The 26204-nt window shown below is 44.9% G+C and overlaps 1 protein-coding gene across 1 annotated transcript in view; it reads right to left on the bottom strand.

The window, feature by feature from the left end:
* Positions 1-20439, bottom strand: part of APH1B (aph-1 homolog B, gamma-secretase subunit) — a 33046-nt gene extending 12607 nt beyond the window's left edge. Inside the window, exons 1-4 of the mRNA XM_038746516.1 lie at positions 20316-20439; positions 13586-13756; positions 7484-7557; positions 5192-5314 (exon numbers count right to left, since the gene is read on the bottom strand). Coding sequence (XP_038602444.1) covers positions 5192-5314; positions 7484-7557; positions 13586-13756; positions 20316-20428 — 481 coding nt within the window. The 5' untranslated portion in view covers positions 20429-20439. The remainder of the gene's footprint in view (positions 1-5191; positions 5315-7483; positions 7558-13585; positions 13757-20315) is intronic.
* Positions 20440-26204: the final 5765 nt, after the last annotated feature.

The raw sequence follows: 26204 nt of genomic DNA, 5'->3' as shown, positions 1-26204 counted from the left end.
CCAAGGTCACACAACGGCAACGGAACCCAGGTTCTCTCACTCCAGGGCCTATTCTCTTTCCACAAAACCACTCTTCCTTCTGGACTGAGAGAGCTGGGCTACATTTGCATGACTCTTGGATGCATGTACCATTGATGATGATGATGGCATTTGTTAAGCTCTTACTATGTGCAAAGCATTGTCCTAAGCGCTGGGGGGGATAAAAGGTGATCAGGTTGTCCCATGTGGGGCTCACGGTCTTAATCCCCATTTTACAGATGAGGTAACTGAGGCACAGAGAAGTTAAATGACTTGCCCAAAGTCACACAGCTGACAAGCGGCGGAGCCGGGATTTAAACCCATGACCTCTGATTCCCAAGCCCGTACTGTTTCCGCTGAGCCACGCTTGCTTCTCTTACCATTAAGAAGCACTCTGCTACCCAGGTCATTTTTTCTAAAATGTCATTCTGCACGTCTCCCTACTCCGCAAAGATTTTCCATGGTTACCTGTTGCTCACTGGCTTCAAGCCTCTCCCTCTCCCTTATCAGCCTGCACCCCTGCTGCACTTTGTTCCTCCCAGAAAGATGGTCTCTTACTCTCTACTCTGTCACCGACAACCCCTTGTTCATGTCCTTCCCCCAGCCTGCTACTCCTTCCCCCTTTATGTCCACCAGCGCACGGTGGTCCTCAATTTCAAATTCTTCCTGAAATCCTACCTCCTTCATCATCATCATCACCATCAATCGTATTTATTGAGCGCTTACTATGTGCAGAGCACTGTACGAAGCGCTTGGGAAGTACAAATTGGCAACATATAGAGACAGTCCCTACCCAACAGTGGGCTCACCGTCTAAAAGGGGGAGACAGAGAACAAAACCAAACATACTAACAAAATAAAATAAATAGAATAGATATGTACAAGTAAAATAAATAAATAGAGTAATAAATATGTACAAACATATATACATATATACAGGTGCTGTGGGGAAGGGAAGGTTCCTACTCACATTCTGACTTACACTGCCTCTCTGACCTGGCATTAAAAACGTATTTTGATCATTTGCCGGCAACAGTTTTTGGAAGGTGCAGGTTGATTATTAGATTTTTCTTAACAGGAGACAACTATTACTCCAGAGAATAAAGTCTCCCAGTTGAAATGATGGGATTCCACTTCAGGGGGGCTTGTCCCAGTTGACTTTACTTCTTCCCAGATCAGATCCTCTCACCACCACCCAGTGTCCACTGGCACTTTTGTACATAATCGACTTAGCCCTATTGTTAGTCCCTTTGGCAACCAAGAGGCCTGGGTTGTATTCCAGTTCTGTCTATAGCTGGCTCCCATGGACAAAGATCACATGTGCCGCACTTCTACCCACCTCCTCGCTCAGCAGGAACATAACTGGCATGGAGGAGATCAAGAAAGCGGCACTAGCACTACAAACAACCCCTTCAGGCGAATTCTTGGTCTTGAAGTGTCCAGATGGCGGCTCATCCATCATTCCCGATGTTAGATTGAGAAGAAGCACAGCCTGGTGGAAAGGGCCTGGGCCTGGGAGCCAGAGGACCTGGGTTCTAATCTCAGCTCCAACTCTTGTCCCTGAATGACCTTGGGTAAGTCATTTAACTTCTCTGGGCCTCAGTTCCCTCATCTGTAAAATGGTTCCCAGACTGAGCCCCCTTTTTCCTCTCCCTCTCCCCATCCCCCCTGCCCTACCTTCTTCCCCTCTCCACAGCACCTGTATGTTTGTACAGATTTACTACTCTATTTGTTTTACTTGTACATATTTACTCTTCTATTTATTTTGTCAATGATGTGCATCTAGCTTTACTTCTATTTATTCTGATGACTTGACACCTGTCTACATGTTTTGTTTTGTTGTCTGTCTCCCCCTTCTAGACTGTCAGCCCACTGTTGCGTAGGGACCGTCTCTATATGCTGCCAACTTGTACTTCAAGTGCTTAGTACAGTGCTCTGCACACAGTAAGCACTCAATAAATACGGCTTCATGAATGAATGAATGACGGTGACTGAGTCCAACCTGACTAGCTTGACTAGTTGACTACCCCGGCACTTAATACAGTCCCTGGCAAATAGTAAGCATTTAACACATCATTTTTTAAAACCAATTCCATCATCACATCTAGTTACATATTCTAATATTTAAGCACCTAGTCATTCGCTTACCCATCTTTCCACCTCTTTTCCTCCTAGCTATAAATTATATTTGTGTCCATCACCCCTGTAAAATTGTAAGGTTCTCCAGAGCACGGACTATGTCTTTTAATGCCTAGTTTTCTCTATTTTTTATTTTTCCAAACCCCTTTCACATCAATTATCACCAACACAACAAGAATCATCCTCACAGCACCCCTGTGATACAGGGAAAGGTAGGCATTATTATGGCTGTTTTATTGATGAAGAGACTGAGTGCAAGAGAGGTTAAGAGATTTGTTCAGGGTGGCACAGCAGGCTGGGGCAGAGCCAAGACTAGAACCCAGGGCTTCTGACTCCCAGCCCCATGTTCTTTCACTCATTCATTCAATCGTATTCATTCATTCAATCGTATTTATTGAGTGCTTACTGTGTGCAGAGCACTGTACTAAGCGCTTGGGAAGTACAAGTTGGCAACATATAGAGACGGTCCCTACCCAACAGCGGGCTCACAGTCTAGAAGGGGAAGACAGACAACATAACAAAACATATTAACAAAATAAAAGAAATAGAATAGTAAATATGTACAAGTAAAATACAGTAATATATATGTACAAACATATATACAGGTGCTTTGGGGAGAGGAAGGAGGTAAGGTGGGGAGGAGGTGGAGGGGGAAGAGAGGAAGAGGAAGGAGGGGACCACTAGACCACACGGATTCCCCTTTTATTTGGCACCCCACCAAAGCCCTCAGCATAGCCCTGTATTCATTAAATAATGCCCGTTGTGAGCAGGGACTGTCTCTGTTGCTGAAATGTACTTCCCAAGTGCTTAGTACAATGCTCTGTACACAGTAAGTGCTCAATAAATACTACTGAATAAATGAATGAATAATAATGACTGATTGATTAAACATCCCCATCATTACCATCAATATTTACTAAGCAACTACTGTATGCAGAACACTGAACTAAGTGCTTGAGAGCACACGATAAAATTATAAAGTGTGGACCCCGCCCTATTTAATCAATTCTTCAGGGGCATGCATATTGTTCCTGAGTCTGTCAACATGATTTAGCCACTGAAACAATACAAATGCAAACGATTAAACATATATATTTTGAAATACATATACGATTTGATTTTAAATTGGTAATTCTCTCAGAAAGGAATATTTTGGTTGATTACCTTCTTCAAAACTAAGTGCTTTGGCACCACCTGGGGAAATACGTTAGTATTACAAGCAAAACTTGGAGTTAAGAAAATATTCAAGTCCAATTTGTACTTCCCAAGCGCTTAGTATAGTGCTCTGCACATAGTAAGCGCTCAATAAATACGATTGATGATTCATTACTTAAAATCAAAGAATGCTGAAGTAGCAGAAAAACAATTCACTTGAAGAAAAAAACAACTTGAAGGTAACTTTAGGGGCTTTGAAGCTTGCATTAGTGAATTGGACTGAAATTACACACATGCTTTAAATTTTTTGTAAGGCAAAAAGAAAGCCTTCCGTAAGTCATTTAAAAATCTCTCTACATTATTTACTCATTAAATGGGGCCCAATGGATGTACTCAGGTAAATTTCAGATTCCTGAGAAAGTGTTATCAATCAACCAATCATTGTTATTTACTGAGTGCATACTATGTGCAGAGTACTGTACTAAGCACTTGGGAGAGTACAATAGAATTAGTGGACACATTCCCTGCCCATAATGAATTTACAGTCTAGGGGGGGAGTGTTATTGCAAGGATAGGAACTCATGTGAAATATAATATGGATGAATTTCACAAAAGATTCACACAGTTGTTTTGGGCAGCATTATAGCCTTCCGGTTCCCAAGTGGCTCAGGGGTCTGAACAACAGTCTAAGATAATAATAATAATAATAATAATGATAATGATGGCATTTGTTAAGCACAAGCACTTACTATGTGCAAAGCACTGTTCTAAGCGCTGGGGGGGGGGGGGATACAAGGTGATCAGGTTGTCCCATGTGGGGCTCACAGTCTTCTTCCCCATTTTACAGATGCGGTAACTGAGGCTCAGAGAAGTTAAGTGACTTGCCCAAGGTCACACAGCAGACGTGTGGCAGTCAGAATTAGAACCCATGACCACTGACTCCCAAGCCCGTGCTCTTTCCACTGAGCCACACTGCTTCTCTACTAAGCCATGCTGCTTCTTTAGAGTGGGCCACCCAGGGAGTAAAGTTAGGGATGCTTTCCCCAATCCACCACGGCATATTCCCGAGCCTGGCCCGTTTCCAGCTTTCTTGGATGTCCTACTGATGGTGTTTAGCTGGGAAAGCTGTGGCCCCAGCAATCGCAGCAAGGTGATCCCACTGCTCTCACAGAGAAATCCCTGGACACCTCAAGGGGCCTCCGGATACACTGAGATTTGGAGACCTTTGCTCTTATGCAACATATCAAGTATTAGTAGCCCTACCTCTTGAGTTGGCCTCGGTTTGGGGCCTTCATCCCTGGGGCTTTTTTAAAAAATGGTATTTGTTAAGCATTTACTTTGTGCCAGGTACTGTAAGTGCTGGAGTAGATACAAGATAATCAGACTGGACACAGTCCATGCCCTCATGGGGCTCCCAGTCTTAACCCCCATTTTTACAAAGGAGGCAACTGAGGCCCAGAAAAGTCAAGGGACTTGCCCACAGCCACACAGCAGACAAATAGCAGAGGCAAGATTAGAACCCAGGTCTTCTTAATTCCGAGGCCTGTGCTCTATCAACCTGGGCCATGCTGGGCCCAGATTTTCAGTCTGTAGGGCTCTACTTCCCAAGCCAACTGTTCCCTAGGAATCCACTTCTAGCAGCCAAGGAGGACCCTGTCAAATAGCTAACTGAAGGGGAAATAGGGGCAAATCAGGGACTCTGTTACCAGTAGAACAAAAATAATTTTATGCATTACCCTTTCCATTTTTCCTGAACATAGATTTCATAGTTGCCAAGCTAATAAACTAGAATAAAGAAGGTGTTCGGGGTCTCATTCCCAGTGTTGGCATTGACTCAGTGTGTGACTCTGGGAATCTATCAATACGTGGAAAAGACTTACCAGAAGATAGGAAGTACTGTGGAGAATCTCCATGAATACCCACTATGCCCGGTCCCAAGGAATCAGCCAGGATATTTACAAGGGAAAATACTCCACTCATGATCCCAAAACCCAAGCCAGACACTAGAAGCAGAAAAACACAAAATATTAATCCTTCAGGAGAATTTCCTCTCGAACTCCAAATAGTACAAGATTAGCTTTGATTACAAAAAAAAGACATTGATTCCTAAGGAGTCAGTCCTTTTGTGAAGAGAAAAATTTCTGCCAAAATGAAAAAAGATTCCATATTCACTTGCATAATTCCCTCTCCCCCACCAGTTTTTTGAGGGGGAAATAAGAGACGATCTTTACAAAGCAGCGACAGTGGAGTGCCCAAGGGTAAGAAGATGAGAAGGGTCAGGATGCGCTTAACGCTGCGGACAACGGTTCATGCCAAGGGATTTTCTTCTTCACAACTTGGACTCTGATGTGGAAAGGGAAGCAGGGTTAGAACTTGCTAAGGCAGCAGATTCGGGCCCATGCAGGGGAACTTATTTACTGAACTTCACGTTGAAAGAGGACAAGGGAGAATACATTACAGTAATTTACTGAATGCCTGTTGAAGGCAGCACTTGGGACAGTGCAACGGAAGGAAGAAACACAGGCAAGTGCCTCTCAATCAATCGACTGTATTTTAACTTGAACTAAATTTTCTCTTTCCTTTCCCCTCCTTTCCTCATTTTTTCCTTCTCTCTCTCCTGCTCCCCTTATTTCTAGACTTAACTCACATCATAATAATAGTCCCTCTGATTTCAGCTGCGCACATTAGGCAAAGAAGTGGGGGTAATTATGCAAGTAATTGTTCTGGGCAGGGAATGTGCATTTGTGGTTATATTACACTCTCCCAAGCGCTTAGTACAGTGCTTTGCACACATTAAACACTCAATAAATAGGACTGAGTGAATGAATGAAATTAAACATGGTATCATCAGAAAATCATCCAATTCTTCAGCTGAGCTATAAAAATAAAACACATGAGAGGTCAGAAAAATAAAACTTGGAACAATATTCTATCTTACCCTCTGTATGGCTGTTTGCATGATCCAGAGTAATGTTTGGTTTTGTTCTCTGTCTCCCCCTTTTAGACTGTGAGCCCACTGTTGGGTAGGGACTGTCTCTATATGTTGCCAATTTGTACTTCCCAAGCGCTTAGTACAGTGCTCTGCACACACTAAGCGCTCAATAAATACGATTGATGATGATGATGATTCCATTTTCAGTGTACTAGTTAGAAATGCTACTGCTGGATACGGAGAAAGAATAGCTCTGGCCTAAGACACCTGTTTTCCCTAGCAACAGCAGACACTCCTTCTCCCATCCCAGCCCCTCTGGCACCTGTGTCCATTTCAGTCCACAAGTAATTTGAGGTAGGGGACACCCGCCTGCCCCAAGGACCCAGAGAGAACCCTCCGCAGCAGGCTGAGTTTCTATTTTTGTTTCCTCCCCCCCCAGCCCCCTCCCAAATGTACGATCTAAAGAAATGCTGGTGAAATATTTTTAAGACCTAAAAATTTTTACGTCTACATCTACCAGGACTTCTTAAATCAGGATGCTCAGGCAGAGGTAGTAAAAGCCACATGAGAAGCAGCATGGCTCAGTAGCAAGAGTACGGGCTTGGGAGTCGGAGGTTGTGGGTTCTAATCCCAGCTCCTCCACTTGTCTGCTGTATGACTTTGGCTAAGTCACTTCTCTGTGCCTCATCTGTACAATGGGGAGGAAGACCGTGAGCCCCATGTGGGACAACCTGATTATCCTGTATCTACCCCTGCGGTTAGAACAGTGCTTGGCACATAGTAAGCGCTTAACAAACATCATCATCATCATACCACTTGGAAATTTTCACTCACATTGCCCACTTCCTAGGTGTGAAGAGTGTGAGTGTCTCTTTCTGTGCAGTCAGCTGTATGTTGTTTTGTATCCACCTATATAGCTGTCTGTGGGTCTGATTAGGAGACCTGCAGCAAAGCACGCGTTTGTGCTTGGAGAAGACGAAAAGCCAACTTTCCAACTATATCTGTGTCAAATGGACATACATTTAACAAGAACAAATGTAGGCACCACAGTTAAAAGGAAAAAATGCATATTACATCTCCCTACACAATAGCCCAAGGCAGATAGGAAAATTAAATTTAAACAAATGTTATCAATAAGCCAGGCCTGAAAATGTACTGAAACAACTATCCCATTTTCTGCCTACACGTCTATTTTTTAAATTAACTGCTTCACGGTGTACTGGATCCAATTTTAACTTACCATATGACAACTGCCTTACAGAAATGGGGACGGTTTCCTCCTGGCTTATCGTCATCAAACCCTTATTGGCTTTTCTGAAACAAAAATACACATAAATACAATTTTGAAAATGGAAATGCATCAGAATATAAAGACACTCCAAATTCATCTGAAGAACTCTACACATACTGGAGCAAGCCTCTCCTATTACTCTGCAATTATAGCTTCTAAAAGATCATTTTTTCATTGGAAATCGATTTATGGATATTCTGGTACTGTAACTGAAGTGCAATAGTTGCCCCAGTTTACAGAAAGAAGACATATTTCACAAGCAAACTATATTGTTTATGCACTTAATTAGCATATTATAGGAGTCAACCGTAACTGCAATTTAAAAAAATCTAAAAATGCAATTAGACAATTCATGCCTCTATTAGCAGATATAATTTGGAAGAATGAACAAAAAACCAGGAACTCCTTAGGTGACAGCAAACTCTTCTGTGGTCTCAGGCAACTCGATTAACAGGGCAGACAATTTTCCTACCTAAATGGCAACTCTCTGCACTGTACTTTCCTACCCTTAAGATGTAAGGAAGAGTCATTAAGAAATGCTGGTGAAATATTTTTAAGACGTAAACTGTAGAAATTGTTTCCATCATATGTGTTATATTTTTGGACTACTTGAGCACGGAAAAAAACTCTCTCTTCTACTTCCATCTATTTTGGAAGTACAACCACAAAGACACTGAATCTTTCTGAAGTAGCAAAATGCTAAGACCTTAAATTTAAAATTCATAGCTTAAATGTGAACAATTCAGATCCACTGTATACCTACTGCTGCGAGATGTCAAACCAGCAATTCCCATTTTTCTCTAAAAGTAAAATAATAATACATTTAGGAATTTTTTTTTCTTCCAAACGTTCTTGCCCTATGTTGTAAGCTTATGAGACGAGGGTCAGCAGGGTTTTAATGGGGACCAATAACTAAATCAGGAAGCAAAATAGCACATCAAAGCAGGATCTGTTTCCGTGTTCCTGGACAAACAGAACACAAGCAATGTTGAAATTGAGGATTGTTCCAGCTTGATGATCCTTAACTGTATTGGAAAGTTCTTCACTCTGTCCTGTGTTTACATCTATTATTACCGTGTTTCCAAGAGTTACCAAATAGAAAGACACGGCATTTTTGTATCTGCCTCATTACCAAGTCTTTGGAAAAGTACCCATTAATCAGCCTGCACATTATAAGCCTTGATTATTTTGTAGCGGAAACATCGAAAAAAACTGAGGTAAAACTGGATCAATCTAATAAATTAAATAAAAGCTATTCTTGATCACCCTATGCCTTTGAAGAAATGGTGCGTGCGGGTTTAGTTAAACCTTCTCTATCAACTCTCGGCATTTGTGGTGGCAGCAAAAATTGTATCCGCCTCATTACCAAGTCTTTGGAAAAGTATCGATTAATCAGCTTGCACATTATAAGCCTTGATTATTTCGTAGCGGAAACATCTAAAAAAACTGAGGTAAAATTGGATCAATCTAATAAATTAAATAAAAGCTATTCTTGATCACCCTGTGCCTTTGAAGAAATGGTGCGTGTGGGTTTAGTTAAAGCTTCTCTATCAACTCTCGGCATTTGTGGTGGCAGCAAAAATTGTATTCATTCATTCATTCATTCATTCATTCAATCGTATTTATTGAGCGCTTACTGTGTGCAGAGCACTGTACTAAGCGCTTGGGAAGTACAAGTTGGCAACATATAGAGACGGTCCCTACCCAACAGTGGGCTCACAGTCTAGACGGGGGAGACAGAAAACAAAACAAATTAACGAAATAAAATAAGTGGAATAACTATGTACAAGTAAAATAGAGTAATAAATACATACAAACATATATACATATATACAGTGTACACTCTGCCTCTTAACCAAGTCTTTGGAAAAGTACCGATTAATCAGCCTGCACATTATAAGCCTTGATTATTTTGTAGCGGAAACATCGAAAAAAACTGAGGTAAAATTGGATCTAATAGATTAAATAAAAGCTATTCTTGATCACCCTGTGCCTTTGAAGAAATGGTGCGTGCGGGTTTAGGTAAAGCTTCTCTATCAACTCTCGGCATTTGGGGTGGCAGCAAAAAAACCTCGATTTTACCTTCAGTCTGTAACAAAAGCGAAGCCTATTAAGAAAACCTCACACCAACAGAACTGAAGCCCAGGTTTACTTTGGTCTTCGTCCACTGCCACACTGAAAGTAGAAAAATTGACCCGATCCACTCACTTGGCTCTTCTCTAGGTCCTCCCTCTGCCATGAAACTGCCTCTCACTCCAAATATGACGGCCCATTAGTCGCCCCACCTTCAAAGCCATGCTAAAAGCACGTTTCCTCCAAGAGGCCTTCCCCAACTGAGCCCTCATATCCTATACTCCCTCTCCCTCCTGCCTGGAGAAGCAGCGTGGCTCGGTAGAAAGATCCCGGGCTTTGGAGTCAGAGGTTATGGGTTCAAATCCCGGCTCCGCCAATTGTCAGCTGTGTGACTGTGGGCAAGTCACTTCACTTCTCTGTGCCTCCGTTACCTCATCTGTAAAGTGGGGATTAAGACTGTGAGAGTGGGACAACCTGATCACCTTGTAACCTCCCCAGCGCCTAGAACAGTGCTTTGCACATAGTAAGCGCTTAATAAATGCCATTAATAATAATAATCCCTTCTGTTCGTAGATCCATACCTACTCAGCACTTGATATTCAACCCACCCCCAGACCCACATATCTGCAAGTTTATTTTAATGTCCATCTCCCCCCTAGACTGTAAGCTCCATGTGGAAGAAACCTGTCTACTGACTCTGCCGTGTTGTACTCTTCCAAGTGCACACAGTAAGCGCTCGTTCAATACCACCGATTAACTAACTGAGAAGGAGGGGATCCAGAGTAATGAAGGGAGCAAGAGATTGAGGAGTATTAGGATGCAAGCTCACTGTGAGCAGGGAACCTGGTAACAAGTCTTTTATACTGTATTCTTTCAAGTGCTTTGTACAATGCTCTGCATACAGTGAGTGCTCAATAAATGCCACTGATGATGATCAGGATGGAGTACAGTTAGATTTGGCAAGAAGGTCAAAGCCCCGACCCCTTTCGCTCACACATTCAAAATTAAACACTCTCACATATGTACTGGAATCTTTCCAGACTGCAGCAATCCCAGGTCAATAACACTGGATAATAATAATAGTAATAACAATTATAATAATAATGATGATGGCATTTGTTAAGCGCTTACTATGTGCCAAACACTGTTCTAAGGCTGGGGGAGATAACGGGCAATCAGGTTGTCCCACTTAGAGCTCACAGTCTTGGTCCCCATTTTACAGATGAGGTAACTGAGGCACAGAGAAGTTAAGTGACTTGCCCAAAGTCACAAAAGCTGACCAGTGGCGGAGGCGGAATTAGAACCCACGACCTCTGACTCCCAAGCCAATGCTCTTTCCACTAGGGCACACATTCATTCATTCATTCAATCATATTTATTGAGCTCTTACTGTGTGCAGAGCACTGTACTAAGCGCTTGGAAAGTACAAGTTGGCAACATACAGAGATGGTCTCAACCCAACAACCGGCTCACAGTCTAGAAGGGGGAGACAGACAACAAAACAAAACATGTGGACAGGTGTCAAGTCATCAGAATAAATAGAAGTAAGGCTAGATGCACATCATTACACATCTTCACTGCCAGTTGGGAATGGTCTTTCAGATACAGAAATTCAATATCTAATTTGACAGCATTTTTTTTTTTTACTGAAATCCATATTTGGGCTCAGTCTAAAAGATCAAATAGAAAAATGTATCGTCACAGTTTCAATCCCAGTCCATGCTTTATCAAAATTCTCAAAGCTGTTTTATCACATTCTTATCCAACATCAACCTGATTCTCCAAAGGGATGGGATATGTAAATCTGCCCCGCATTGCCAAACTCTGTGTGATGCTGTGGCAATAGTACCATGTCGCAAGATTTACCATATGGAACAGAATCAGTGTCCGTGTTTCAATGTCAAAGATTAAAGCAATTTCATTAGAAATGCTGGTCTTCGAGGTGGCAGGCTATATAAAGGATCAAAAGAGGATATTTAATTTTTTAAAACATTTCTGAAGATGGCTTAATTTCAATTTGAGGTTGAAATTGCTAGATCACTGAAAGACAGTCAAGACACTTCATTAACAGCATGAAGACAAAATTTTGGAAGTTTTGCAGAGACAAATTTCTAGAAGGCTAAGGAGGAGCACAGAAGGACAACCAAAATGGTCAATAGCTTTCCATATGAGAAGAGACTGATGTAAGCTTGTGGGCAGGGAGCATGTCTACCAACTCTGTAGTTGTAATTCAATCGTTATTACCGTTATATTGTACTCTCCCCAACACTTAGTACAGTGCTCTGCACATGGTAAGTGCTCAATAAATACGATTAAGCTCCTCAGTCTGTAAAGGTGGCTAAGAGGGGTTATGACTGAAGTCCACAAAACCACAAGCGTTAAATAGATTGCATTCACTAAGTCTGAAGACAAAAGTTCCAAATAAACTGAGGGAAATGGTCTTCCCACATCAGTTACGCATTAAGGACAATATTTATTAAGCATTACTGTCTGAAGAGCACTGTGCTAAGCACTGGGAAAGTATCTGTAGGTGAGAATTAGGACATGGTCTGTTGTCACAAGAAACATGCCAAAATTACCAAGAGTTTCAAGAGGGGTTTGAATATGGCCCCTTACTCCTGACCCCCAGAACCCAGCTGCAGGACACTGCCCCACCACATTCATTCATTCGTATTTATTGAACACTTACTGTGTGCAGAGCACTGTACTAAGCGCTTTTTAATGCAGAGACGCAATACAGACTATAGGAAAGACCACGGGACTGGGAGTCAGAGGTCCTGGGTTCTAATCTCAGCTCTGCCACATACCTCATCATCAATCATCATCATCAATCATATTTATTGACCGCTTACTGTGTGCAGAACACTGTACTAAGCGCTTGGGAAGTACAAGTTGGCAACATATAGTGACAGTCCCTACCCAACAGTGGGCTCACAGTCTAAAAGGGGGAGACAGAGAACAAAACCAAACATACTGACAAAATCAAATAAATAGAATAGATATGTACAAGTAAAATACCTGATGTATGACCTCGGGCAAGTCACTTAATTTCGCTGTGCCTCGGTTCCCTCTTCTGCAAAACAGGAATACCTGTTCTCGCTACACTGGGGAACCTGACGATTTTGCATCTATCTCAGCGCTTAGTACAGCACCTGGCACATACTAAGCGCTTCACAGATAGCGTAATTATTATTATTACTATGCCACCGTGACTCTCAATGACCCCTGCTTCAGCCCTCTAAGGATTTAAGCGCTGACAGCATGAGGACTCCAGAGCTTTTAAAACGCTGAGGTCACCACCATAACTACAGTAGTGAGTTCTGGGACTGTGGGTCTAAGCTGTGAGAAGCCTGAAAACCTGCTGCTCCTTTGACGTTTGTGTCATTTCTGTCTTTTGTGGGTCTTTCCTTATGTATCTGTTGCTACCCCGCTCCCCTCTTTATTACTAAACTGTAAGCCCCTTGAAGGCCAGGAACCATGTCTATACCTCATTTATGATTTTCTCACACAGTGCTTAAGTGTTTTGTACATAGCAAATGCTTAATAATTACTATTACGACCATCACCCGGGTTTTGCCCCAGCTCCGACTTCGAGCATATCATTTAACTTCTCTGTGTGTCAGCTTTTTTATCTGTAAAATGGGGATTAAATGCCCAGTGTCACTCCCTTTTAGATTGTGAACCCCATGGCACTGAATCCAATCTGGTTATCTTGTATTTAAAAAAACAACAACCAGGGCTTAGGACAATGCTTGGGATGTGGTAAGCACTTAATAAATACCATTATCAAAAGTAGTACAGCGCTTTGCACACAGTAGGTGCTCAATAAATACGGCCCATCAAGTGACACTGAAGGGCTTTGGTGTGGTCCTGATCCGAACTCAAAACTTTGGCTCTGAAGCCCACGTGAAGACGACTTCGGCACAAATCCATTCGGAAGTATTTTAACACATTTCAAATAATCGAACGTTCACTTACTTTAAGAGTCTATAATAAGCGAACCGGAAGACTTCTTGGATAACGACCGAAAACAGCACTCCGAAGATAAGCAGGCCTTTCTGTACTGACGCGTCATCGGTGCCGCTGATGCTTACGACAATGAACCAGACAAGGGAGGAGAGCAGCAGGGACACCAACCAGAAAAAAGCTCTGAAAGCAAAAAAACACATTTCAAAATACTGCCGTGGTGAAAAGGAATTGACCCCACCCTTCTGAAAAAGGGAAGGAACAAACTGGGGATAAAGTCCATAAAGGCCTGGTGGAGATTGAACCGAATCACTCTTAACCATTTCCCCTCCGCGCTCCCTCAAAGCAGTCCCTCATATCTGTCATCACAAATCTTTTAGATCTAAAGGGTCTGGAGAGAACTAATATAGGCGAGCAACTCACCCCATTCTTAATAAAGCCCAGGATTTTGCTGTTAACAAAAGAACCAGCTTCCCCCTCCATTCCCCCTTCCTCCCCTAAATCCCAGTTCCCAGTTCCAGAAACCTCGCTGGGAGTTCTTGTCTAAAGCCGTCGAGTCATAGAGAAGCAGCGTGGCTCAGTGGAAAAGAGCACGGGCTTTGGAGTCGGAGGTCATGGGTTCAAATCCCTGCTCCACCAATTATCAGCTGTGTGACTTTGGGCAAGTCACTTAACTTCTCTGAGCCTCAGTTCCTTCATCTGTAAAATGGGGATTAAGACTGTGAGTCCCCCATGGGACAACCTGATCATCTTGTAACCTCCCCAGCGCTTAGAACAGTGCTTTGCGCATAGTAAGCGCTTAATAAATGCCATCATTATTATTATTATTATTATTTCCGACCGATAGCGATGCCGTGGACACATCTCTCCCAGGACGCCCCACAGCCGCACTGGGAGTTAAGAGGGTGGGGGAATAAGGGGAAGGGAGGTGTATATTTGAATCTAATTAATAATAATAATAATGGTATTTGTTAAGCACTTACTATGTGCAAAGCACTGTTCTAAGCGCTGGGGGGATACAAGGTGATCAGGTTGTCCCACGTAGGGTTCACAGTCTTCATCCCCATTTTACAGATGAGGTAACAGGCACAGAAGTTAAGTGGCTTGCCCAAGGTCACACAGATGACAAGTGGTAGAGTAAGGATTCGAACCCATGACCTCTGACTCCCAAGCCCATGCTCTTTCCACTGAGCCATGCTGCTTCTCTCGTTAAGTCGGACATTGTCAGTCTAAAATTGTCAGGACTTAAAATTGACGAAAGTAAGACAACTTGAGAAAAAAAATATGTTAAAATTTAGAACTTTACAACACTTGCAAATACTCTTCATAGTTTTCCTTTACCAAAAACCACAATTAAAATATTTTAAATGAGCCTATGAAAGGCTAGAAGATCAGTCTAAAAACAGAGCTCCAAGATTATGTTACAAACTGAAGAGTGTCATCACAGATTGATGCCTTTAAAGATAAGAGCTATGCCTTTTCCAAATTCCTGTGGTGCCCAATACTGGACAATGAATTAATAATAATAATAATAATGGTATCTGTTAAACGCTTACTATGTGCCGAGCACTGGTCTAAGCACACAGGTAGATACAAGCTTACCAGATTGTCCCACATGAGGCTCACAGTCTTAATCCCCATTTTACAGATGAGGTAACATGAGGTAAAAGATGACATAAAAGGGAACTTTCAAAGGAGGCTTTCCCAAACAAAACAGATTAAGTCTGTGCAGGGCCATGGGGGGCTGTCCGTTTTCTCATTATCAGGGCAGGCAGCATGGCTTAATAATAATAACAATAATGATGGCATTTGTTAAGTGCCTACTATGTACCAAGCACTGTTCTAAGCGCTAGGGGACATACAGAGTAATCAGGCTGTCCCACGTGGGGCTTATAGTCTTAATACCCATTTTACAGATGAGGTAACTGAGGCACAGAGAAGTTAAGTGACGTGCCCAAAGTCACACAGCTGACAAGTGGTGGAGTCGGGATTAGAACCCATGACCTCTTTCCCCCTCTAGACTGCAAACTCATTGTGGACATGGAATGTGCCTCTTTATTATTGTATTGTACTCTCCCAAGCACTTAATACAGTGCTCTGTACACGGTAGGCACTCAATTAAAACGACTGAATGAATTAATATTTATTGAGCACTTACTGTGCACACAGCACTATACTAAGCGCTTGGGAAAGTACAACAGCATTGGTAGACATGCTCCCGGCCCACAACAAGCTTACAGTCTAAGGGGATGGGTCATTTCAAATCTCTGGGCCTGTTTCTTCATCTTCCAAATAGGACAAACAGAACAGAAAGATCCCAGAAAAACTAACTGGAGGCTCACCGAGTCCGTAGTGTAGATAGGGCCTCAAGGGGAAGTAATAATAATAATGATAATAATTATGATATTTGTTAAGCGCTTACTATGTGCCAAGCACAGGTCTAAGCCTTGGAGTAGATACAAGTTAATCACGTTGTCCCACATAGTAATAATAATGATGGCATTTATTAAGCGCTTACTATGTGCAAAGCACTGTTCTGAGTGCTGGGGAGGTTACAAGGTTAAATGGTTGTCCCACGGGGGGCTCACAGTCTTAATTCCCATTTTCCAGATGAGGGAACTGAGGCCCAGAGAAGTTAAAAGTGACCTGCCCGGAGTCACACAGCTGACAATTGGCGGAGACGGGTTTGAACCCATGACCTCCGACTCCAAAGCCCGGGCTCTTTCCACTGAGCCATGCACATGGGGTTCACAATCTTAATCCCCGTTTTACAGATGAGGTAACTGAGGCACAGAGAGGTTAAGCGGCCTGCCCAAGGTCAGAGGGCAGACAAGTGGCGGATGTGGGATTAGAACCCACGTCCTCTGACCCCCAAGACACTAAGCTGGACACTGGTGATCGGACAACGGAAACCGGGGTGTACTTGGCGATTTATTCTGGGCCTTTTCCTTTTCCTGGAGCTGAGTTCAGGTTTACTTCCAACACTAGGGAACACTAGGGAAAACAGATAAACTCCTTGTCCTTGGGGAGCGTGTCTTTTTCTTGGAATTTTTCTGAAGTCTTTAGTACAACGCATGACACAGTAAAAACAGCATGGGTTTGGAAGTCGGAGGACGTGGGTTCTGATCCCTGCTCTGCCACATGTCTGCTGTGTGACCTCGGGCCAGTCACTTCACTGGGCCTCAGTTACCTCATCTGTAAAATGGGGTTTAAGAGTGGGAGCCTCACAGCTTGGCTCAGTGGCAACAGCATGGGTTTGGGGGTCAGAGGACGTGAATTCTAATCCCAGATCCGCCACTCGTCGGTGACCTCGGGCAAGCCACTTAACTTCTCTGGGCCTCAGTTACCTCATCTGTAAAATGGGGATTAAGACTGTGAGCCCCACATGGGACAACCTGATGACCCTGTATCTACCCCAGTGCTTAGAAAAGTGCTGGGCAAAAAGTAAGCATTTAACAAATACCATCATTATTATTACTTGGGAGTCAGAGTGCGTGAGTTCTAATCCCGGCTCTGCCACTTGTCTGCTGTGTGACTTTGGGCAAGCCACTTAACTTCTCTGGGCCTCAGTTACCTCATCTGTAAAATGGGGATTAAGACTGTGAGCCCCACATGGGACAACCTGATGACCCTGTATCTACCCCAGCGCTTAGAAAAGTGCTTGGCAAAAAGTAAGCGTTTAACAAATACCATCACTATTATTACTTGGGAGTCAGAGTGCGTGAGTTCTAATCCCGGCTCTGCCACTTGTCTGCTGTGTGACTTTGGGCAAGCCACTTAACTTCTCTGGGCCTCAGTCACCTCATCTGTAAAATGGGGATTAAGACCGTGAGCCCCACTTAGGACAACCTGATGACCTTGTATCTACCCCAGTGCTTAGAACAGTGCTTAGCACATAGTAAGTGCTTAACAAATACCATCATCATCATTATTATTATGAGGTGGGACAGGGACTGTGCCCATCTGATTAATTTGTATCTACCCCATTTAGTACAGAGCTTGGCACATAGTAAGTGCTTAACAAGTACCATTATTATTATTATTATTATCATTATTGTTAATAAATAACCACAACTACCAATTTTCTGCTCCGCCTTCTGTTTAGATTGAGCCCCATGGGGGACAGGAACGGCATCCACTCTGATTAAGTTGCATCTACTCCAGTGTTCAACACAGTTTTGTCCCTAAAAAGTGCTTAATAAGTAGTATCGTTATTATTATTATTGTTAATAACCACAACTACCGATTTTCTGCCTGCTTTCTGTTTAGATAGAGCCCTGTTGGGGGCAGGAATGGCGTCTACTCTGATTAACTTGCATCTACTCCAGTGCTCAAGGCAGTTTTGTCCCTAAGAAGTGCTTAATAAGCAGCATCGTTATTATTAGTAATTATTGACTGATCCCTTTCTAAGGGGCTTTATGGTCACTGCCCCCGGCTGTGGACTTCCCCACAGTACCTGTATATATGTATATATGTTTGTACATATCTATTACTCTATTTATTTTACTTGTACATATCTATTCTATTTTGTTAGTATGTTTGGTGTTATTCTCTGTCTCCCCCTTTTAGACCGTGAACCCACTGTTGGGTAGGGACTGTCTCTATATGTTGCCAACTTGTACTTCCCAAGCGCTTAGTACAGTGCTCTGCACACAGTAAGCGCTCAATAAATACGATTGATTGATTCAAAATCCCGACCCAGGCCATTTCCCCACCGAGTGACTTCTTTCCGTTCCTCCCTTCCCGTGTACATTTCAGGGGCAGCCACAAGGTGAGGGCGAGGGGTCCGGGCTCGGGTGACGAGGCGACCCCCAAGTCTTGCTCTGCCCCCAAGAAGAGGAGGGTCCGATGGCGGTGACCAGGGCCAGGTGAGGCCCAGGCCCAAGTCTGGCTCAGGACGGACCCAGATCAGACCCAAGCCAGGCCCAGGACAAGCCCAGGCCCATGTCAGGCTCAGGACAGGCCCAGAACAGGCCCTGGACAGGCCCAGGACAGACCCAGATCAGGCCCAGGTCAGGCCAAGGACAGGCCCAGGACAGACCCAGATCAGGCCCAGGTCAGGCCAAGGACAGGCCCAGATCTGGACCAGGTCCGGCTCAAGACAGGCCTAGGACAAGCCCAGATCAGGCCCAGGTCAGGCCAAGGACAGGCCCAGGTCCGGCTCAGGACAGGCCTAGGACAGGCCCAGGCCCACGTCAGGCTCAGGACAGACCCAGGCCCATGTCAGGCTCAGGACCAGGACAGATCCAGATCAGGTCCAGACCCAGGACAGGCCTAGGACAGGCTCAGGACAGGCCTATGATGGGCCCAGACCCAGATCAGGCCCAGGACAGGCCCGGGACAGACCCAGGACAGGCCCAGGTCAGGCCCCCCAGATCAAGCCCGGGTCCAGGTCAGGCTCAGGACAGGCCTATGATGGGCCCAGGCCAGACCCAGATCAGGCCCAGGACAGGCCCAGGGCAGACCCTGGACAGGCCCAGGACAGACTGTGAGCCCACTGTTGGGTAGGGACTGTCTCCATGTGTTGCCAATTTGTACTTCCCAAGTGCTTAGTACAGTGCTCTGCACATAGTAAGCGCTCAATAAATACGATTGATTGATTGATTGATTGACAGACCCAGGTCAGGCCCCCCAGATCAGGCCCATGTCCTGATCAGGCTCTGGACAAGCCCAGGACAGGATCAGGCCCAGGCCAGACCCAGATCAGGCCCAGGTCAGGCTCTGGACAGACCCAGGACAGGCACAGACCCAGGTCAGACCCAGTTCAGGCCCAGGACAGACCCAGGTCAGACCCAGGACAGGCTCAGGTCAGGCCCAGGACAGGCCCAGGCCCAGGTCAGGCTCAGGACAGGCCCAGGACTGGCTCAAATCAGGCCCAGGACAGGCCCAGGCCCATGTCAGAGAAGCAGCGTGGCTCAGTGGAAAGATCCTGGGCTTTGGAGTCAGAGGTCATGGGTTCAAATCCCGGCTCTGCCGCTTGTCAGCTGTGTGACTTTGGGCAAGTCACTTCACTTCTCTGGGCCTCAGTTACCTCATCTGTAAAATGGGGATTAAGACTGTGAGCCCCACGTGGGACAACTTGATCACCTTGTATCCCCCCCCCCCCCCCCCCCAGTGCTTAGAACAGTGCTTGGCACATAGTAAGTGCTTAACAAATGCCATCATCATCATCATCATCATCATCATGTCAGGCTCAGGACAGGCCCAGGACTGGCTCAAATCAGGCCCAGGCCAGGCCCAGGCCCATGGCAGGCTCAGGACAGGCCCAGGACTGGCTCAGATCAGGCCCAGGACAGGCCCAGGCCCAGGACAGGCTCCGAACAGGCCTAGGACAGGACCAGCTCAGACCCAGGACAGGCCCAGGCCCAGGCCAGGCTCTGCTGGCGGAGGGAGACGCCGGGGAGACTCTGTGGGTGTGGGTGTGGGTGTGTGTGTCTGGTGTGGGAGTGTGAACGTGTGTGAGTGTGAACGTGTGTGTGTGTGTGTGTGTGTGTGTGTTTGGGGCCCAGCCCGACGGGGAGCGGGAGGAGGAAGAAGAAGAGAGGGGAGGGAGGCGGGCCTCACCCGGCGATGAGGAAGATGTTGGGTAGGGACCGTCTCTATATGTTGCCAACTTGTACTTCCCAAGCGCTTAGTCCAGTGCTCCGCACACAGTAAGCGCTCAATAAATATGATTGATTGATTGATTGATTGGAGGAGGAGGAGGAGGAGGAGGAAGAGAGGGGAGGGAGGCGGGCCTCACCCGGCGATGAGGAAGATGATGCGCAGCGGGTCGGTGGCGATGGTGAAGACGTAGAGGGCCAGCGCGGGCCCGAAGGCGATGAAGGTGCAGCCGAAGAAGACGGCGGCCGTCATGGCGACGGGAGGGAGGGAGGGAGGGCGGCCGGCGGCAGGGGGCGCCACGGAGCCGGGCCCGCCCCAACCCCGCCCGCTGCGGCCTGCTCCGCCTCCCTGCCCGCCCGCCATTAGCGGCGCCATCACCATGGCAACAATAACAGTGATAATGATCAATCAATCAATCAATCGTATTTATTGAGCGCTTCCTGTGTGCAGAGCACTGGGCTAAGCACTTGGGAAGTACAAATTGGCAACATATAGAGACAGGCCCTACCCAACAGCGGGCTCACAGTCTAAAAGGGGGAGAATGGTCGTATTTGTCAAGCGCTTACTATCTGCGAAGCACTGTTCTAAGCGCTGGGGAGGTTATTCATTCATTCATTCAATCGTATTCATTCATTCAGTCGTATTTATTGAGAGCTTACTGTGTGCAGAGCACTGGGCTAAGCACTTGGGAAGTACAAATTGGCAACATATAAGAGACAGTCCCTACCCAACAGCGGGCCCACAGTCTAAAAGGGGGAGAATGGTCGCATTTGTCAAGCGCTTACTATCTGCGAAGCACTGTTCTAAGCGCTGGGGAGGTTACTCATTCATTCATTCAATCGTATTCATTCATTCAGTCGTATTTACTGAGCGCTTACTGTGTGCAGAGCACTGGGCTAAGCAATTGGGAAGTACAAATTGGCAACATACAGAGACAGGCCCTACCCAACAGCGGGCTCACAGTCTAAAAGGGGGAGAATGGTCGTATTTGTCAAGCGCTTACTATCTGCGAAGCACTGTTCTAAGCGCTGGGGAGGTTATTCATTCATTCATTCAATCGTATTCATTCATTCAGTCGTATTTATTGAGCGCTTACTGTGTGCAGAGCACTGGACTAAGCGCTTGGGAAGCACAAGTCGGCAGCACATAGAGACAGTCCCTACCCAACAGCGGGCTCACAGTCTAAAAGGGGGAGAATGGTCGTATTTGTCAAGCGCTTACTATCTGCGAAGCACTGTTCTAAGCGCTGGGGAGGTTACTCATTCATTCATTCAATCGTATTCATTCATTCAGTCGTATTTATTGAGCGCTTACTGTGTGCAGATCACTGTGCTAAGCACTTGGGAAGTACAAATTGGCAACACATAGAGACAGTCCCTACCCAACGGCGGGCCCACAGTCTAAAAGGGGGAGAATGGTCGTATTTGTCAAGCGCTTACTATCTGCGAAGCCCTGTTCTAAGTGCTGGGGAGGTTACTCATTCATTCATTCAATCGTATTCATTCATTCAGTCGTATTTATTGAGCGCTTACTGTGTGCAGAGCACTGGACTAAGCGCTTGGGAAGCACAAGTCGGCAGCACATAGAGACAGTCCCTACCCAACGGCGGGCTCACAGTCTAAAAGGGGGAGAATGGTCGTATTTGTCAAGCGCTTACTATCTGCGAAGCACTGTTCTAAGCGCTGGGGAGGTTATTCATTCATTCATTCAATCGTATTTCATTCATTCAGTCGTATTTATTGAGCGCTTACTGTGTGCAGAGCACTGGGCTAAGCACTTGGGAAGTACAAATTGGCAACATATAAGAGACAGTCCCTACCCAACAGCGGGCCCACAGTCTAAAAGGGGGAGAATGGTCGTATTTGTCAAGCGCTTACTATCTGCGAAGCACTGTTCTAAGCGCTGGGGAGGTTACTCATTCATTCATTCAATCGTATTCATTCATTCAGTCGTATTTACTGAGCGCTTACTGTGTGCAGAGCACTGGGCTAAGCAATTGGGAAGTACAAATTGGCAACATACAGAGACAGGCCCTACCCAACAGCGGGCTCACAGTCTAAAAGGGGGAGAATGGTCGTATTTGTCAAGCGCTTACTATCTGCGAAGCCCTGTTCTAAGCGCTGGGGAGGTTACTCATTCATTCATTCAATCGTATTCATTCATTCAGTCGTATTTATTGAGCACTTACTGTGTGCAGAGCACTGGACTAAGCACTTGGGAAGGACAAGATGGCAACATACAGAGCCGGTCCCTACCCAACAGCGGGCTCACAGTCTAAAAGGGGGAGAATGGTCGTATTTGTTAATCAATCAATCAGTCAATCGTATTTATTGAGCGCTTACTGTGTGCAGAGCACTGTACTAAGCGCTTGGGAAGGACAAGCTGGCAACATATAGAGACGGTCCCTACCCAACAGTGGGCTCAAGCGCTTACTATCTGCGAAGCACTGTTCTAAGCGCTGGGGAGGTTATTCATTCATTCATTCAATCATATTCATTCATTCAGTCGTATTTACTGAGCACTTACTGTGTGCAGAGCACTGGACTAAGCACTCGGGAAGTACAAATTGGCAACATATAGAGACAGGCCCTACCCAACAGTGGGCTCACAGTCTAAAAGGGGGAGAATGGTCGTATTTGTCAAGCGCTTACTATCTGCGAAGCACTGTTCTAAGCGCTGGGGAGGTTATTCATTCATTCATTCAATCGTATTCATTCATTCAGTCGTATTTATTGAGAGCTTACTGTGTGCAGAGCACTGGACTAAGCACTTGGGAAGTACAAATTGGCAACATATAGAGACAGGCCCTACCCAACAGCGGGCTCACAGTCTAAAAGGGGGAGAATGGTCGTATTTGTCCAGCGCTTACTATCTGCGAAGCACTGTTCTAAGCGCTGGGGAGGTTACTCATTCATTCATTCATTCATTCAGTCATATTTATTGAGCGCTTACTGTGTGCAGAGCACTGGACTAAGCGCTTGGAAAGGACAAGTTGGCAACATGTAGAGACGGTCCCTACCCAACAGCAGGCTTACAGTTGAGGAGGGGGAGACAGACAAAAAAACAAAACATATTGACAAAATAAAATAAATAGAATCAATATGTACAAGTAAAACAGAGTAATAAATACGTACAAACATATATACATATATACAGGTGCGGTGGGGAGGGGAAGGAGGTAAGGTGGGGGTGGAGGATGGATGCATTCATTCTTTCATTCATTCAATCGTATTTATTGAGCGCTTACTGTGTGCAAGAGCGCCGGACTAATCAATCAATCAATCGTATTTATTGAGCGCTTACTGTGTGCAGAGCACTGTACTAAGCACTTGGGAAGCACAAGCTGGCAACATATAGAGACAGTCCCTGCCCAACAGTGGGCTCACAGTCTAGAAGGGGGAGACAGAAAACAAAACCAAACATACTAACAAAATAAAATAAATAGAACAGATAGGTACAAGTAAAATAAATAAATAAAGAGTAATAAATATGTACAAACATCTATACATATATACAGGTGCTGTGGGGAAGGGAAGGAGGTAAGATGGGGGGGATGGAGAGGGGGACGAGGGGGAGAGGAAGGAAGGGGCTCAGTCTGGGAAGGCCTCCTGGAGGAGGTGAACTAAGTGCTTGGGAAGGACAAGTGGGCAACAGCAGGCTCGCAGTCTAGGAGGGGGAGACAGAGAACAAAACAAAACATTGTAACAAAATAAAATCAACACAATAAATATGTACAAATAGAATAAATAGAGTAATAAATACGTACAAACATATATACAGGTGCTGTGGGGAGGGGATCATCATCATCATCATAATAATAGAATAAATATGCACAAATAAAATAAATAGAGCAATAAATTCATACAAACATATACATATGTTCCAAGGCAATCAGGGTGTCCCTCGTGGGGCTTACAGTCTTCATCCCCGTTTTCCAGATGAGGTAACTGAGGCCCAGAGAAGTGAAGTGACTTGCCCAGTCACACAGCTGACAATTGGCGGAGCCGGGATTTGAACCCATGACCTCTGACTCCAAAACCCAGGCTCTTTCCACTGAGCCACACTGCTTCATCACCACCACAATAACAATAATAATAATAACAATAATGTTGGTATTTGTTAAGCGCTTACTATGTGCAAAGCACTGTTCTAAGCGCTGGGGAGGTTACAAGGTGATCAGGTTGTCCCTCGGGCTTACAGTCTTCATCCCCATTTTTACAGATGAGGGAACTGAGGCCCAGAGAAGTGAAGTGACTTGCCCAAAGTCACACAGCAGACAATTGGCGGAGCCGGGATTTGAACCCATGATCTCTGGGAGGCCTTCCCAGACGGAGCCCCCTCCTTCCTCTCCCCCTCCTCCCTCTCCCCATCTTCCCCCTTACCTCCTTCCCCTCCCCACAGCACCTGTATATATGTTTGTACATATTTATTACTCTCTTATTTGTACATATTTATTCTATTTATTTTATTTTGTTAATATGTTTTGTTTTGTTCTCTGTCTCCCCCTTCTAAACTGTGAGCCCACTGTTGGGTAGGGACCATCTCCGTATGTTGCCAACTTGTACTTCCCAAGCGCTTAGTACAGTGCTCTGCACACAGTAAGTGCTCAATAAATACGATTGAATGAATGAATGAATGAATGAATGACTCCAAAGCTCGGGCTCTTTCCACTGAGCCACACTGCTTCATCATCACAATAATAATAATAATAATGTTGCTATTTGTTAAGCGCTTACTATGTGCAAAGCACTGTTCTAGGTGCTGGGGAGGATACAAGGTGATCAGGTTGTCCCACGGGGGGCTCACTGTCTTAATCCCCATTTTACAGATGAGGTAACTGAGGCCCAGAGAAGTAAAGTGACTTGCCCAAAGTCACACAGCTGACAAGCGGCAGAGCTGGGATTTGAACCCATGACCTCTGACTCCCAAGCTTGTGCTCTTTCCATTGAGCCACGATGAGATAAAATATTTACATTTTTCTTCATAATTTAAAACAAAATATTTTGATAAAAGTACATAATTTTACTGATTTTTGTCAAATCCCAGCAAGACTTCCTTCTACTAATGTATACCTACCTCCTCTTGGAGACCAAACTTGAAACATCAAATGAAAAAATTTTCCAAGCAGACCAGGAGGCTTTAGGACTAGAGACACCCTAAAGCATTTGCTCTTTGCTGATCATTGTTTTTATTCTTCCTTTTCATTAACTTTTTTTCCACTAATGACAAGTTTGAGCTGAAAGAATATGTCTCCTATTTGAGAAGCAGCGTGGCTCAGTGGAAAGAGCTTTGGAGTCAGAGGTCACAGGTTCAAATCCCTGCTCTGCCAGTTGTCAGCTGTGTGACTTTGGGCAAGTCACTTAACTTCTCTGGGCCTCAATTCCCTCATCTGTAAAATGGGGATGAAAACTGTGAGTCCCATGTGGGACAACCTGATCACCTTGTAACACATCCCATGTGGGACAGGGACTTTGTCCAACCTGCTGAACTTGTATCTCCCCCCAGTGCTTAGAACAGTGCTTGGCACATAGAAAGTGCTAAATAAATGTCATTATTATTATTATTTGTTAAGCACTTTCTATATGCCAAGCACGGATAGATACAAGGTTATCAGGTTGTCCCACGTGGGCCTCACAGTCTTAATCCCCATTTTACAGATGAGGTAACTGAGGCACAGAGAAGTTAAGTGACTTGTCCGAAGTCACACAGCGGACAAGTGGCAGAGCCGGGATTAGAACCCACGACCTCTGACTCCCAAGCTCGGGCTCTTTCCACTAAGCCACCCTGCTTCTCTGAGCATTGAGGTATTACAAGATTCATTCATTCATTCAATCGTATTTATTGAGCGCTTACTGTGTGCAGAGCACTGTACTAAGCGCTTGGGAAGTACAAGTTGGCAACATATAGAGACGGTCCCTACCCGACAACGGGCTCACAGTCTAGAAGGGGGAGACAGACCTCTGACTCCCAAACTCATGCTCTTTCCACTAAGCCACGCTGCTTCTCTTATGGACCTTTTGTCCACGAA

The sequence above is a fragment of the Tachyglossus aculeatus genome, chromosome 5 (genome assembly GCF_015852505.1).
Source record: "Tachyglossus aculeatus isolate mTacAcu1 chromosome 5, mTacAcu1.pri, whole genome shotgun sequence".
NCBI classification, from domain to species: domain Eukaryota; kingdom Metazoa; phylum Chordata; class Mammalia; order Monotremata; family Tachyglossidae; genus Tachyglossus; species Tachyglossus aculeatus.
This window is presented reverse-complemented; position numbering and strand designations above follow the sequence as displayed.